This window comes from Rosa rugosa, chromosome 1 (assembly GCF_958449725.1).
Source record: "Rosa rugosa chromosome 1, drRosRugo1.1, whole genome shotgun sequence".
NCBI lineage: Eukaryota > Viridiplantae > Streptophyta > Magnoliopsida > Rosales > Rosaceae > Rosa > Rosa rugosa.
Genome location: NC_084820.1, coordinates 56,397,189 through 56,414,810, shown reverse-complemented (window position 1 = coordinate 56,414,810; position 17,622 = coordinate 56,397,189). Strand labels below are relative to the sequence as shown.

The window sequence follows — 17,622 nt, the reverse complement described above, 5'->3', positions numbered from 1 at the left end:
ATAAGTGTGTGGTATACCATTAACGTGAGAAGCAGAATTTCGACAACCACTGTTTTATTCTGCAACAGCCCGTAGTGTGTAGTAGATATTCGGTAAGCTGCATAATGTAGCATGTGTTCATCCTGTTGATGGAACAGTATTTGAACCAGTTGTTCAAAGTAGTGAAGATCACATTGATGTGATCAACGTGCAAATGAAAAGTAGTGAAGTACATGAATGTGATCAACGTACGTGCAAATGAAAAGAACAACGTTAAGATGAAAAGAGGCGTATTGTATGTTAACCAAACTGTAAGTTATTGTTTATCTTAGATTCGTAATGTGACATTCATATATATGCCCAGGCCAAGGAATTTCATCTACTGAGGTTTCATGTTTGATCCTTTATTTTGAACGAGCTACATAATAGGGTGAACAATTCTGGCCTAGGAAGGCAATGGAACCTGCTTGCGGTATTCTGCAAGAGCCCAGAGTGGGTATATATTTCTATAAGCTGCATAATGTAGCATGCAGTTCTTCATGAAGACTCCAGTGATTTCCTGCCATATTAATTTAGTGTTTAATGGTTACAAAACGCTGCAAGTACTACGTAAAACAAAACATAAAATGTTATCTTGTACATAATGCAACTTCTGAGGAGCTAAGAAAGATACCTGCTGGGGAAAATCACCATTTTCCAGTTGAGAATTAATTATAAACTTTGCTGCACGATGAAGAGGTGTTGGGTCTCTTTCTGCCTGTCCCGCATGAATGAGACCCATCATAGCCCAAGCAGTATGTACTAAATTGGATCGATTTCCTTCGAGAGGAATGTATGTCTGTATCACCCAAGTGAGAGATATTGAGTTTTCTAAATTCAAGACAGATTAAGAAACTCGGAACTTCAGTTATTTAGTAACCTTTTGCGGACATGAAAGATAGCTCTCTCCCCAACCACCATTCTCTCTCTGCGTTGTGAGGAGAAAACTAACCGCTTTGCGCATGGCTGCACAAGTGCTAAAAGTCTTGCCAGCTGCTGCCAATCCTCCTACTGCAAACCAGGTACCATATGTGAAGCAAACTCCCCAGTTTCCATACCTGTTCAAATGCTTACTTATCAATTTCTTTTTTTCTGTATATGTGAAACTAACACGTTTTCAAATCATAGATTGATTTGCTAGAATAGATACATATTACATACCATGAACCATCCAGCATTTGTATATTTTCAAGGTAGTGTATAGCATTGGTGATGAAATGTTCAATCTCTTTCTTCCTGTGTCCAGGGTGTAGCTTCTTAAACAGTACTAAAGCCTGGATTGCAGATGAAGTGCACTCAACATATTCATGCTCAATTACTATGTCTGCGAAGAACTCTGTCGGATTTAACAGCTGAGGAAATAAAACAAGTAAGAATATGCTAACTCACTTGACTGCTTTTCCACATGATCAACATGTACGCATGATATTAATTTGTTAAAGTTCTTACTTCTAACCACTCTGCTGCCCCTGCTGGTTCCCAGGCTGATAAACCACCATTCTTGCTCTGCAGTGATAAGTAAAGTCGAGCATTTTTTATGATTACAGAGACATAAAAACCAATGAACCAGAATGGAGTAGTTTTTTTTTTCCTTCTAGAATGTAGTAGTTAAAACTGCTGAAAGTTGATTAAAATGTTGAACGTAAAGCAGCTCTTGTAGGGTGAAAGAATCATTAGTAACTTTTTCCAGATTTGATCAGTTCAGACAAGTTTAGTTATATCACCTGTAGGGAAAGTAGAACATTGACAGAATCATATAAGCGCTCAGGTTCCATTTTTTCACCAACTATCTCCGATGGCATCATCGACAATAGAAGGCAACACTGTGGAGGTGACTATGGTGAGAAACATGGAGTAATAACAGGTGGATAAGAAAAACTGACGTGAAGCATTTGAGCAAAGTTACTAACCTTTAAACCTTCTGCAGTGCAATCAGAAACTTGCCATCCATGATCTTGATCGGAGAAAGTCCACGATCCTTTGGAAATGTGGCGGTGCATGCTTTTGAAGTCACCAGATGGGTTGTCTTTGACCTTCAAAATGGAGTGCAGAGTCATTAGCTAGACTAACTAAAAACATGACGAGTGACTTCATTAGAACTAGGTGAACCTGAGATTTCTTTATGAAGTCATGTCCTCTAGCGAGCGTTGGTCCAATTTCGTCCGTTAGATTAGTAGCAAGCAAAGCTTGAATGGCAAAACCAGTATCCCACTCCTGACTGCCAAAACTCTGCACCACAACATATCATATATTTTCAAAGTAGAAAAAGACGAAAAGAAAAATCTCATAGCTCGTTTTACTGCTAATGTATCAATAAAATGTATTGTTCTGTACTAACTTGCATCTTCATTCCATCTTCAGCAACCCATAAATAATCCGGGACCCTTGCCAGATGCTTCTTGAAATAGTCCCCATTTGGATCTTCAATCCAACAGGCAAGCATACATAACACCTATTCATTTAGTTGTACAAAAATCATCAGAATAAAAAATGAGTTAGGACCAGGATAGATCATGAGTTCGATCCTATCTACTATACCGAGGAAGATGTTCTCCGTTGACATTACCTTTTCCACACACCCAATGGTAATGTATCGACTGTTCTCATCTTCGTAATGAATATGCTTCATCGTCACTTGAAGAGCCTTTTCTCTGATCAATTTGTTGAAGGGCCAACGAGTAAGAATAGGCTCTGTGGAAATGTAGAGGCTATCCCAAAGGAGATCCTGTATCCAAGGATGAGGATAGTAGATGTCCTCCTACAATTAAATTAGTGTAATCAAATGATTCAGGACCGACACATAAACTAATTTATGGCTTGAAATTTGAAGTAAATCAAATTGAAAAACTCACTTTGGCACATAGATGGCGTACTTTCTTCCAATTGATTTCATTGTAAGGTTGAATAAAAAGTTCTTCCCTCAATTGAAGAATGAGAGGTGTAATTGGGCCAACAAACCTTTTTCCATATAGGTATGACATTGGCATGTAAACCATCCTACAATAGCACCACATTTTTGCTGCATTTGTATGATAAAGTGATTAAAATCAAAGTATAAAACTAAAAGCACCAATACATATATATAAATGAGTAGTTCTAGCATTTCAAAATGGAAAACGGAAAGAAATTAATGACTTAAAGAGAGCAGGCAACTGTGCAAATTACCTGGATGCATAGGAAGAAACGAAGGAAGAATCCAAAACTCTGGGGGCATAGGGTTGCTTCCAGACCAATCAAACAGACCAAGTATCTACAGAAAATTGTTTTCATAAAATTAAAATCATTTTTGTGGATCTCATTATAAGCACAGCATTTGAGCCTATTGCAACGTACTACACTCCTCCTCAGTACAGAAATATAACTTATAAATTTAAAGATACTGGCAGTCACAAAATAGTCCAATTTGGTCTAAATTACAGCTTTTGATGGGTACAGATTTGGCGGCCCTAGCATTACTGGTCCTTACCGAAAGCCAAGTCTTTCCCCAAGAGGGTATATGTGTGACACCACCATGATCAAGAATCCACTTTCTTGCTCTTGGACAAGCATTGTCTTGGCCACCATCATCAGGTCCTTCTCCGAGAATACGCATACAAATGTAGCTGAGAGCTGTGCTGAACATGGTGCTGTGACCTTCGACGTGTAGTCCCCAACCACCATCTTCATTCTGAAGTACCCCAAATACACATTAAAAATTAGAAGATCGAAGTGGAAAACTTTTGTTCTTATTTGTGCCAACAAATGCCAAAGACTATATGGACCTGATGATAGTATATGTAACGCAGAATTTCTTTGCGATGCTCTTCAGGGAATACACTGTTAAGATGGCCAGTAATGTACATACATATGACCTGAAAGTTTAGCGTAGAAATTCAACTTCAATTAGTAGTTATAAAATAATATATAGTAATAAAAATAGAGTAAAAACTGAAATAGTACTTTACATTTAGCACGAAACCTCCAATTTGTTACACACACACACGTCTATACGTGTGTGTGTAAAGAAATTAGCAAAAAATCTATCAATTAATATAAGTTTTATATAAATCGATCCTCAACCATTTAATATTTTTCAGATGTAGTGATTGTTTAACGTGGTACTGGTAAGAACCTTGGTTTTTCAGGATCCTTATAATTTGCAGGTCGCCATTTCCCACTTTGTTCTGGGTTTGAAAGGTGGTGAGGATGGGTTTGTATGCACATACACACGTATATGTCTCTCTCTATTCACAAAAGTTCACAATGATACCTCTAGTATTGATGACTTTAAATTATAGCGATAGAGAAGACATGTACTGACCAAGGGAGGAAGGAAAAACAAAGGGCCGGCATTTTCCGCAGGCCAATGGCCATCGCTTGCCTGCAACGCTGAGAAGAAGTGGACAGACCTTCTCAGTGCATCTGTGGTTTTTTCATGTGTGATAACCTCGTCATCTTCAATTTTTACTGGAGGAATTGTCTGTTTGAACTTCTTCTCCCTTAGGAACTGCAGTTTACAATAGTTAACGGAATTAAGAATTGGATATACCAAGGACGAAATTAAACATCATTTCATTATATATATGTTTGATTCCGCTTCGAATTTTGAAAACTAGGCAAGTATATCAGTACCTCTTTTTAAGTACTTAAAAAAGGATCAAACAGGATGATTTCTCCACGTTTTACAAGTCCTTAGTTAAAAAAAAAAAAAAAAATCTTTTTTTTTTGTTCAAGAAAAAAAATTATTAATTGATATTGTTGGGTGGTTAGAGTGAGATTTGGGGGAGTCGTGGCTCATGAGGACGTTGTGAAAACTTGTGATATACACATGCACGTACGTGTACGACACTTCGGCATATCCAGATCTTTCCATTGAAATTTGGTGACTAAAACGTTCATGATCACTTGCCATTAAATCAGACATTGAAGGTGAATTTAATTAGTGACTAGCTAGAAAGAACATTTTGATGCAAAAAGATTCAATGTTAAATAATTTTGTGGTACATGAATGCATGTAATATAATTCAGTTCAGATCCTCTGCTGAAATTTTTCTTCAAAAATTTTGCATGTACTAAAAACCACGTGCATCATTTTTGTAAGCCCCTAAAACTACAATATTGTTAGGGGAAAGTATCATATTTTACAGATTGAATTTATTATTTATGATATCATTAACATTTCTGGATTTGTGATTCAAATTCATTAATTTGAAAATGAAAATGTCTTCCATAATTAATAAGATTTAATTTTAAAAGGAAAAAAAAAACTTTTAAAAATTTATTTAGAAATTAGAATACTACATTTAACATAGTAATTTAGACCCTTATATTTCAAATTCTAGTTCTGCCCGTAAAAGTAAGAATCAATTAAGTAGCTAGATATATACCTGCATACGCCAAAGAAGGTCACCACTGGGCTTGACCTGATAGCGGTTGTTGTAGAAATGAAGACGGGCCTCTTCAACCTCAGCTCGCTCTTCAGGAGTTCCTGAATCCGGATCAAACTCCCATGTCTGCCTTCCGACAAAGTTGTTTGTGCTGTAAATGTAAGCCGAGGAATCCCCACCTTCTGCAACCTTAAGCTTCCACATTTTCTGGAGTACGTAGCTAGTTAGTTTAATCGCCTTCCTTCATATATAGTTAGCCAAGCTAGCTAGATACGATCGTTCTTGCGTGGGGCAGCCGCAACGCCACGTGGTGCGGATGACCAATCACTGTCCAGCAAGGGAGGGTGTTTTTGATATTTTACTTTTAAAAACAGGAACAATTTCAGAAAAGAGAAAAAAATTTCTAGTTTTTTATTGGAGGGCCACACCGCTACGTGGTGCGGCAGCCCCTATGCAAGAATTTCTCTCGTTGATAAAACCCCCTAAAGTGTGAACAATGTAAATCATTTCTTATGGTCTTCCTTGTAGGGTTAGCTAGCTAGGACCTCACAAGTCACACATACATGATTTGCTTTGAAACTATCTTCCTTGTAGGGTCAGCTAGCTAGCGAGGACCTCTGAGATAGGCCACAGCTTTCTTCCTAGTTAGGACAACTAAGAGCTCCATTCCTCATAGGACGCATTTATTAAGTGGACAATACGTACGTACCTGAGTCCCTCACAAGTCGCAGTGTCGCACATACATAATTTGCTTTGAAACTATCGAAGAGTTTTCTTATTCTGTGAAGAAATAAGTATGCTAGCTAGTAGCTAGGTTTCAGGGGAGAGACTTGCGTGCACGTTGTACATATATGTATTAATTGTATTGTATTGCTGGAAGTATTAGGTAAATTTGTTCGGAAATTTTACCATATATTAATTTATGATATATACGAAATTTTGCTAAAAAGTGCCGCATCTTGACACAAGGTCTCTAATTAATATTTTTGAGATGAGTATTTTTACTTGCATCTAAAGCCCGAGTTCAAATTCGAATCCCTCTTTCATTCTCCTCTGCTAAAATAAGATGTAAATATAAATGAATGAGTTTCCACACAAATACGAATACACCCAACACGAGGATATCGTGAGCAGAGATGGATGATTGCATGACTTTCTTTTTGGTTGCATGCATGATTTCCACATTTACAACACAATATATGGGCATGCATGCAAGGTCCACTCAAAATGGGAAGTCAAGGCTATCGAGCTGCCTGCGATTCACTCAATTAAGAAGCTAAGAGTAGAGGTCTCAAATCACATATATTTAATTTGAGAGTGTGATTTAGTGTTAAAATGCAACTTACGCCGCAAGAATTTAAATTTCGATTTCGGTGAAAATTTCGGTTAAAAATAAAGAAATAACGTTAATTGCATTTATAAAATGATATTTTTAAATTAAAGTTCTACATAGACTAAACTATCTACTGACTATAATATTTTATCTATTAATATTGGGTATGGCGTTTCGACTCTCCCCAAACCCTAAATACCAGAGCTCGGTATTCCAGCTATGGCGGCCGGTAATGGTCTCCCTCCTAAGCCACATGCAAAGGGTCCCAAGGCGCCACTCCTGTACGGCGACCACTCGATCGGGCAAAGTGTCTTGCCCCAAAACTTTCACAACCCGGTCTGTTCCTCACTGGAGTCAACTGATGGATGATAAGGAAATTGATCGGTGGTCAGATCTATGGAAACCCAATGCTAGATGGGTGAGAGGATTGGCTCAATTTCGTCCACCAAGGGCTCGCGTCAAGGCTGCTATCAACTGGATCTGGGAGTCAAAACCATGGGGTAGGGGGCTCCTAAACGACTTGGTTATAATGGAGGTGCTGAAGGATCCATCATGGCAGAGGCGGATCAGATTCTGTCCTGAGGACTATGCGACGGGCGTGGCAATGGCCTTGAGTCAGGATATCGACAACGTGAGTGCTAAACAAGTACTCAGGTCTATGGTCTCCAAGGCAGGAGCGGTCGCAGCGGGCGGCCAGCAAGCAGCGGCTGTGGGCTTGGTGGTTGACGGTGCCGAGCGGCCCTCTCATGCAAGGGTGTCCACATCAATTCGAGGGCCCAACTCGGTTTGGTACCCTAGCTGGTCTTGGAAAGATCTGGTCTCGAGCTCTAGTGGGCTGACTAAGGGTGAAGATATTGGCAGTTTGGCTAATGTGGGGCCCACACACTTCGGGTTCCGCATTTGGGATCCTGGAGAATTATTCCAAATAATTATGCTTATGTGGTTTTTAGCCTGCAGATTATGATGTTTCCTTTACATCTTGATAATGAAAGCTTCTGGAGCACCGCAATTGAGCGCATTGGCAAATGAAGTTTTTCACACAAAATTATCTCTTTGTAGGGTGATGTTGTAGTTTGTTAGGCTCATTGTTTTAAGTGAGCTTCAATGTCTAAAGTGAATGGTGCATGATTCTCGTCTTCTGAGAAATTTGTAAGTGCCGTTTTGACCTGAGATTATCAATGAAATCTTCATTTACTCAAAAAAAAAAAAAAATCTATTAATATTGGGTAGTGCTATTCACACACCCCCTCTATTTTTCTATTACTTTAATTCAGTTCTTTTTCACAAATTACCCTAACTAACCTACCTTGTAATTATGTTTCTTTTTTTTATTTGGCAAGTCAATCATGAATCAAACATCATTATACAATAAATAAATTTTCTTTTACATATAAATGAAGGAAAAATAATACGGTCATTAAGTGGAATGACCTATATTATTAGATAAGGAATATGCTTACAAAGTAACAGGGGAAATATCCGTCCAGGATCTGGGTCGAATACGACCAAGCAGAGTAGGACTCAAGGCGGGTGAGGATCTGGAATTGCTGGGGTGGACAAATTCTAATTGGGCGACGGCGAACGATCTACCAGTGGTCCAATCACGGCAGGGAAAGAGTGGGCGGCAGTGAAGGAATTTGCGACTGCTATACGAAGTTTCGTCCTCCACGAAGGGATGGCCGGAGCTTTTCGAAGATTCCAACTTGCAAGGGAGTCCCTCCGCCTGCAGAGGCAGAGATGTGATGAACGACGTCCTAAGCGTGCGGCAGTGGCGGCGGTAATGGGTGAAGGAGAAGGAGGACTCAATTGTGGTTGGGTGCCCATATCACTTGTATGGCTCAAGTTGATTGGGCTTTGGGTGCCCAAAACAAATAAGAATACTTTTTGGATTTGGGCCATTATGTGGACAGAACTGTTGGGATCTAATTCTATGGGGTTTCGTATTTGGGATCCAGGAGGATGGACCCGGCCAAATCTCCTAGCCTTAGTTTGGATGGCAAGGAGAGAATTAAGTTTTTTATTGATCTATGCCTATGTACTGTGTCCTAGTTTTGTCATAGTTATAGGCTTGCTGATAATAAGTGAGCACTGGTTGTCTAATGGGTGGTGCTAGCATACCACGTCCTAAACTTGCCCTAGAGTTGGCAAGGGAAGGTATGTATCCGTGTCATTCTGGCTTGAGATGAATGAATGATTACTTGGTTAAAAAAAAAAAAAAAGTAATTACGTTCATCCAACTGAATTTGAATTGCAAAGTTTAATGAATTTTATTTCTCAATTAAAGTTAGCCGCACATCACGTGCATGTGGTTGCTTACTAGCCATTCTTAATTAAATATTGATTAATGTTTAATTAAGGTGCTTGCTTGATCAATTATCTTAATTAAGCTGCATTTCCTTCACTTTTCACTACCACACACAATGTTATAGTTTTTGGTTCGGCTCTTTCACTAACATTGACTATGGTTGACCGGCATCAATTATTTTGTCTTTTTGTCAGAAACTCTAATTTGTCCTATTTTTGCACTATTTTATCTCGTTTTCGCAATTTCACTTATTTTCTATAAAATAAATAAAATTAAATAAATTACATAATAATTGGTTTAGAGATTAACATAATTCTAGTGTTTAGAATGCAATTACACGTATAGAAATATGTGTAATTAGACTACCACAATAATTATGTATCATATTGTATATATCACTTTAAAGTGATGGGCGTGATGTAGGGAAAACTCAATCGAAAAAAAAAAAAAAAAAGTAGGGAAAACATGGATATATAAATTAAAATGCAGGGATTATAAAGAGATTTTTTTGAATTGAAGGAGGTCAGCCAATTTTATAATTCAGCAAGCAGTACCAGAAACGACACACCCCTGAGGGGCCGACAGAAAAAACCGTCTTTTAGGACATACAAAGAACCTATTCTAACAAAACAAAACCTCGCATTCCCGAGTACACCCACCTTTTAAGGAAACTTACGCACCTTTATTTTAACAAAACCTAAAAGCTCAGAAGCAAGTTAAATAAATGTAACAACCGAGCAAACTAGATTTTGCGACCCAAATGAAATTAAGCAAAATTTGGGTTAGAGGATGACAAATCATCCTCCACTCCCCTAACAGAAGAGGCCCAGAGCCCAAGCGTCAGAGTCCAGGCCACCCAATAGTCCAGTCCACAGCCCAGAACGGAGCCCAAATGGCCCAAATAAATATTGCTAAGGGCACCCCGCCCCTTTTCAGGTCACCACCGCCACCTATCCGCAAGCCACCGTCACCGCATACTCCGACGACTCGAGTAACTTCACCAGCAAAAGCATCGGCCTCCCACTCCCGTTTATCCCCCGTAGAAATCACCACAGCCTCTGCGAAACTACTGGAAAACAGAAGGAAAACTCCTTGTCCCAAGCCTTAGCTGTCATGGACGCCCATCCCAAAGTCACGCCGCCACCAAAAACAGACACCTCTTCGGTTCCACAAAACCAGATCCGTGCATCCCAGATCACCTAAACCACCACTATCGGCGGCCAAAGCACCCTCGCCGCTACCGATGGCGATCATATCACTCTCACCGCCGCCAAGATCGACCAACTCTGCAAGGGGAACAGCAAAGCTAAAGCCGGAAAGCATGGAGCGCCGGAGGAGCCCGCTGTCACCACCAAGATTTTGGATCATAGAGAAGGGTGAGCCCTTCCTTTTTTATCGAAGATGCATCGCCGCCACCGACGGAAGAAGGCCAGCGAAAAAAATCTCGAGATAGAGGCATAGGGTTTTCAGGAAGAGGAATACTAGGATGATGGGATTATAAAGAGATATTATATGGGATCCATTGATTCAGCACAATAATTAAGCGATGCATCAAGTTGTTTATTTTTTATTTTATTTTATTATCTTTTTTTATAAAGATTTTTTTTTCCTTCAGAATTTTATAAAAATATCACTTTTAAATTGACAGCACCGGCCCGGATTTCACCCTGATATCCGAACTAGCCCTGCAGGGCCCACTTCAGGAATAACTCTACCGAAAAAATTCGACAGAGTCACTCCTAAAATGGACTACCAAAAACCTGTGGAGACATTTCAACACTTCTCAAAATTCACAAATACACAAACGATTGATAATCAGAGCAATTTAACCGTTCCACAAAATAGACAAAATAAAAGGAGAGGATAGATAAATCCTACAATGCGGAAGCAATGACAATTATGCCTCAATTCCATGTACGCTCGACCTCAACTAGCCTAATTTGCAAACTGGGCATTTGAAAACAAAGGGCCTAGAGGAAAGCATGTAAAAACATTAGCGTGAGTGGACAAAAATAAATACTTGTAATAATTGAAATAAAAGATAAATTTATACTTTCCTACGTAGTTAAACTTATAAAATCTTGATGCATGCAACGTTTATAAAACATTTTTCTTAAAATCAGAAATCTCGTAAAAACAGTCTGTTGGAGACATCATTGAGGAGAAAGATATGTGCAAATTTGTGTATGATATCCTAAATGACCTATGGTGCCGTGAGCCCAAATTCTTTCGAAACCTAAACTCACAACATCATGTTTTAATTTCTAGGTAAGAAATTCAAGCAACTTTGTTTTTTCTGTATATATAAGCTAAGCCACCACCTATTTAGCTACACATGCTCACGAAATCAAGAGTTTATCAAGTTCATGTTTCCGATTCATTAATTTCCTAAAGCATACTTCTAGGTGATAAATCTATAAACACACTTAGGATACATGAAAGTATAGTAACCAAAAGATTCAAAACATGCATAAACATAAAAGAACATAGGAATTTACATCGTTTTGTGCACAAGTTTGGCTAGCCCTAGCCCCAAATTCAACTGCTCACAACTCATATTTACACAACTACAAGCCATAAACATCATAAATAACAAATAAAAGAGACCAAAGAGTGGAGAACAAGTGATATGCCCAAGGGTTTGACTATTTTTGGAGTCAAACCAAAAGCACAAGATGTCTCCATTGCCTCCTAGATGCTATATGAGAAGAGAAATGCTTCAAAGTTCAGGGATTACAGTTTCTAGAACCCAAATCACTATACAAATCCACAAAATCTCAAGAATAAAGTAAGAACAAGGCTTAAATGCGTGAGAAATAAGAGAAGTGATTGATCAAAGTGTGTAGAAACTTCAATTTTGGTGAAACTCAAGTGGCTACACACCTTTCTCTTACACAAAACTCAAAGAACTATGTACAAGGTATGAAAAACTAACCTAAAACTAGAGAAAAGAGAGTTTTTGATGTTCCAAAATGGGAGAGCCAAGGGGATGCACGGTTTTGCAACAGAGAGTGGGCTATTTAAAGGTCAAGGCAATTCAAATCAAGGATGAAGATCAAAATGAATCAATGGTGAGATGTAATTGACAAATGTGTAATCACAAAATGTGGATCTAGTCTTTGACTCCACATAGAAATGACTTAGAAAGCCCATAGATATTTTGGTGGAAGAAATAAAATAAGGGTAGAAGGGTTATTGCACAAGGGAACAAATGAACAATGCAATAAATGGGAGACAAATTTGTAAGATTTAAGAGGGAGACCACTTGTCATTTTTCAAATTTTGAATTTAAAAATAACCTACACCTAAAGTCTCTAACCCTAATCAACAGTTTTTCCTTATCCTTCACACATGTTTTTGGACGGCCAACTTGGGTGGAAATGGTCGGAATCCGCGTTGACTTTCGTTGACCCATTTTTTGTGTGTTTGTGCACTTTCTTCTCCTTTATTCCTTCAATTGAATCTCTACCAAGACTTCGGAATTGTCCTTTGACTTTCTCATACTAAATATTTCTCCATGAGAGTAGATCATCTTGGTAAAATTTCAGGACTTAGCTCACCTTGGATTAGTTGGAAATGCTGCCGGAATCCGTACAGGTCCGGTTTTACAGTTTTTTGTCTTCTAGTGCAGAAATTTGTACCGATCTTTTGAAGGCTTTCCACTCCAAAATAGCTCTTGGACTCTTCATACGAAATGATCATTTGGATGTCTAGAATGTCTTTGAGAAATTTCAGCTCATTTGGAGTTCATTATTTAGTCTGCCACTCCTCCTTCCTTACCTAGCTCGATTTCTCCTAGCCGGAGTAGGAAAATGTGCTAAAGTTGAGTTTTTAGGGCATTTACAAGCATCTCCATAATTTCTTAGCATGATAAGGAAAACATAATAAATATATATAAATAAAAACAAAGGTTAAGTAAAAGTGCAAGATTAGGAGAATAATTACTAGGTAATTATGGACCTAATACAGACCAGCCCCATTGGTTAAGTAAAAGCATATAACATGGGGAAGATATATGTCACCATACAATAAAAGAGCCTTCCAGGCTCGGGCCGGAGCCTCTCAGGCTCTATGCTCGACTGCGACCCACAAACACAAGGTAAGTGAGGAGAAGTACTAAACAAATCGCTCGACTACCACTCATGTGAGGAGAAGAACTAAATAATTCAACCTAAGTATGGTGAAGAAAAACATTCAAAAACCGTAAAATCCACAAAACTTCTCCAAAATCTCGCAAATAAAAGCACGAGTACGATTCTCAACCATACTCGGAAAAATCTCATGAGAAATCAAATAAAATTCAATGGCGTGTCCCACACGCAAAAATATTCTCGAATCAATCACAAATATGCGATATTAAATTATAAATCACATATCATAACAATATCCAAATCCGAAATCATCGCTAAAGTATTCCCAATGCCAAAACCGAATGTAGATAAATAATATTCCATCGAAAATCTCATTTTTGAAAATCTTTCAGAAATCTCAAAATCCATGAATACAAATATAATCAATTCCGGAAATCACCTCAAAAAATAATTCGTTGAAAAGCCAAATCGTACTTTTCGGAATTCTCAATATCAATCATTTTTAAACGTAAAGTGAATCCATTTCCAAAACCAAATCATAATTTCTCAAATAAATCAAACGACGATTTACGAAATATTATTGCATGCATTTATTTATTTAAAATAAAAGTCCACTCACAGTACAGCTTAGGCGGTTACACGTAAGGATTCCCTCATCCAGCAGTAGCTCGATACATCGTCCTGTACACAAAATTATTAAATAAACGAATGGAAGGCCCAAACTAAAATTACGACGAACAAACCAAAAACTCAAAATCGTCGACCCTTCAAAACCTAAAAGTTCCCAAAACTCTTCGGAAACAAACCAAACTTCACCACCAACATCGTTTCATCAATTCTAGCATTCTAGAGCAGAAATGAAGGAAATCTAACAGTCGGATTTCCATAAATAAATACCCGAAATTTCAAGCTCCGAAAAATCTCCAATTGATACCCAAACTTCTCCGAAATCATACCCAAAATTTTCACACGCTAAACTCAACCCAACAAGCAAAAGTATATGGCCGAAAATGGCCACACGCGCCACCAGAAGCCCACGCGCCGCCGACTCCGACCCCTAATTAGGTCACTAAACCTACATCAAAACGTTCCTTACAACATCCCCAATAACTTTCTCTGCTACAACATTGATCAATTTCAAGCCTACAAGTCAGAATTTTTCTCGAAAACCCGAAACCCTTAGATTTCATTTCGAACGTCGATTCTTCTTTCTCCAAGCGAATTGGAGCTGGTGACTGGGTGGGCTCGAACCAAGGAGGAGAGAGCTTCAAGATGTGGGTGGTGCACGGCCTGAGTGGCCGAAAAACCGAGATTGGCAGGAATTGCAAAACGGGTCGGCTGAGTTGGGTTGTTTCTTCGAAACTCCTCCTCCTCCGGTGCAAACCGGAGTTGGTGGTGGTCGGAGACTAGCTCGCCGTGGAGAGAAGCACCAAGGCCGACCGGTCAGGCAGTCTGGGGTGGCTAGATGGCGACAGAACTCGCCAGGTTTTAAAACTAAGTTGGATAGTAACTTCGACTTTTCTGACCGTAACTTCTTCATACGAACTCCAATTTTAATGTGTCGCATATATATTTACGAACTCGGTATAACGTCATCTATAACTTTCTAGAAGGAATTTTCCTAAAAAATTGAGCCGAACAAAATTAAAGTCAACTTTTAGAGCCCCTACAAGTATCAAAATGATGTTAAAAGTGAATCAAATTATTGTTTATCGTCCAAATGACCAGTAAACAGTAAGTTAAGGTACGGGACGTATCATAAATTGTAAAGTTTATGCCCAGTATTATTTGGTCTAATGTAATTAGTCTTCCCTTTGTATGTGTGAGGTCATGAATTTGACTCACACACTAGTTGTCTAGTTGTTGTACATTCTTAGTTGTTATGTAAAAAAAAAAAAAAATTATTGGTAAAAATTACATTACCTTTTAGTGAATTGTCAAATTTTGAAAAGTTTTCAACAGTTCATAATGTATTCACAATACACCATAAGGGATCCGTAATGCTTGCTATAAATAAGTCACAAACACTTGAGGAATTTAACACTTTCATCAATTGTTGTACTGATGTACGTTTCACACGTTAAAAGCGTCGAAAACATTTAAAAACAATAAGGTAGCAAAGTTGGTTACCAATTAAAAGAGCCATTTGCAAATATATAAGGGTACATTGGTAGAGATGAGTTTTTATTCTTTTTTGACCATTGATTTGTTTTTTTAGTAGAAACATCAATAAACAACTAATAGTATTAACACTAAGAATGTACAACAACTAATTAATTTGTGAGTCGAATATAGAATGTTCCATTTACAAAGTAAGCACTAATGTCACTAGCCTAAATGGTACTGGACTTTCTGTGCCATTTTGAAATGGCATCTAGTGTTAGTTTTTCTTAATATCCTCCTTGCTTTTGGCAAATAAAATGACACATTGATTTTTAACTCTCGATAAGTTCAACTACCGTACTCTTCTGTCCTCATGTTATTAAGTTGGATTGATTAAAACTTCGAAGTAATCAGTTTTTTACTTTATTTTATTTTTTATTCTGGACGACAATATAACTCCCCACCTCACCCCTAATGGCAGTGAGATTTGAACCCATGACCTCCACAGTATTAGTTAGGCTACCTAACTGACAGTAATCAGTTTGTTAATCAAGAGGAGTCTGCGCCCCATATAAAGACTTGTTGTTGCTCAAAATGAAACTTAATTAGCTAAATTTGATGTTCGTGATTATAGCCTGTTATTCTGGCTCGAGGAAGAACTCGTGTTGGCTCCAAGAGTATGAATATTGTAGAGTATTATTTTCTCTACTTGTTGGAGTAGTTTCGATACCATGTCCCCCTTTAAACTTCCACTAATAACATACTAGCATTTTTCATACATGCTCTGCATGTGTAATAGTTTTTTTTTAATTTTTAAATTTTATTTTAAGAAAATAAAAAAATAAATGAAATAAAACAGTTATTGCAGAGAGAAAATAGTGAGAGAAAAATGGGGGTTGTGGGATCATTTTTTAAATAAAAATCTATTTTGTAATTGTCATATTTACCCTTGTGATTTAATTTATTCTCAAAGTTTTTTAATCTTTTAGGGTTAAATATGTCAAAATTTTTGATTTTGGCTAACAAAATCTCTTCTCTTAATAATAGTATAGATAGGCGTGGCCGCATGAAGGCCGCTTCCGATCAAAAGTTTTTTTTTTTTTAATTTTTTTTTATGAGGACTTCCTAACAAAAGTTGGTGCCCCTTATTGATTGCGATGTCCCGCTTCAGACTTCCACTAATGACATATAGGTGTTGTTGGTATGCACATACCTCCTAGCTATAGGCACAAGACTCGTATCGCCAATACACAAGCAAGGTAAGCTCCCAGCCGAGGGTCTCGATACCCCTCGGGGAGATATCGGGAACCCCGAGCGACCCACACCGAAAGAAACGGAACCAAGCTCTCACAAATCTGCTACATTAAGGTCATCTCCAACAACCCAAAGAGGTAACTGTTTACTATCACTTTCCATTATCATTATCTTATACGATACTGACTTAGGCATCGGAGCGTTGAAGGCCGGCACACCCGGTCTTCCCTCTGACCTTCGTCTGTTTTGCAGATAAGTGAGACTGATAGCGATAGTAACAGACCGATACATCCCGTGTTCAGCTGGATTGAACCCCTCTCGAGACAGCTGAAACAGGCGTGGCTGCATGAGGGTCGCTTCCTATCAAAAATTTCTTACTTCCTATCAAAAGTCTTTTTTTTTTTATGAGGACTTTCTAACAAAAGTTGGTGCCAACACTAAATGAGCTTTGACACGTTTAGAGAACATGAAGGTGATTGATGTACAAATGAAAATATCAACACTAAATGAGCTTTGATACATCACTATGCCAAAAAAGCCTTCAGACGATAGATATGATCTGTCGTCTGATGAAGTCAAAATCTGTTGTCTAGGTGGCTGCCGTCTCTAAGCCACTCAGATGACAGAGATTCTCCGTCGTTGATAATACACTCAGACAACAGATTCAGTTTAAGGTACTGTCGTCTAAAGTACCCAATATTGAAGAATTAGGGACCATCTGTCATCTGAAACATATTACTACTACATATTAATGTTGTTGGAAATTAACTTCATCGACGGGTTTAACAAAATATCCGTCGATGTAGTTAATCTTACATGACGGAGTTTTACTTGTTTCTGTCGTTTTATTGAACCAATATTGAAGCTTAGTTGATGTTTCTGTTGTCTGATTCAAAACACAATGACAGTTATATGTTGACTGATTTTGTATACAACAACATTTATACTGTGAGTTATGTTGTTTGAGATTGTTTGGACTACAGATAATTATGTTTGTTGTGGTTAGATTTGATTTCCAGCTACAGTTTTAGCTCTTTTATGTTGTTTGAATCTCACTTGGAGTAGAGTTTGGGCTCTAATTTCTATTGTCTGAAATAGTATTTAGTCACACTTTTCTGTCGTTTGTTTGGACTTTCAACCATTGTTTTAGTT

At 38.1% G+C, this 17,622-nt stretch overlaps 1 protein-coding gene across 2 annotated transcripts; it reads right to left on the bottom strand.

The window, feature by feature from the left end:
• Positions 1-252: 252 nt before the first annotated feature.
• Positions 253-5,604, bottom strand: LOC133725595 (beta-amyrin synthase). 2 transcript variants are annotated; one of them, XM_062152903.1, is made up of 16 exons: positions 5,385-5,604; positions 4,319-4,504; positions 3,780-3,869; positions 3,485-3,685; positions 3,184-3,268; positions 2,871-3,037; positions 2,585-2,776; positions 2,357-2,470; positions 2,128-2,247; positions 1,929-2,051; positions 1,743-1,841; positions 1,468-1,524; positions 1,180-1,370; positions 899-1,076; positions 653-817; positions 253-538 (listed from the first exon to the last, which is right to left on the bottom strand). In XM_062152903.1, the coding sequence occupies exons 1-16, from the start codon at positions 5,586-5,588 to the stop codon at positions 425-427; spliced, it is 2,286 nt and encodes a 761-aa protein (XP_062008887.1). In that variant the 5' UTR covers positions 5,589-5,604; the 3' UTR covers positions 253-424. The 2 variants fall into 2 exon arrangements, with proteins under 2 accessions (XP_062008887.1, XP_062008888.1); XM_062152904.1 differs by having other exon boundaries at positions 971-1,076.
• Positions 5,605-17,622: the final 12,018 nt, after the last annotated feature.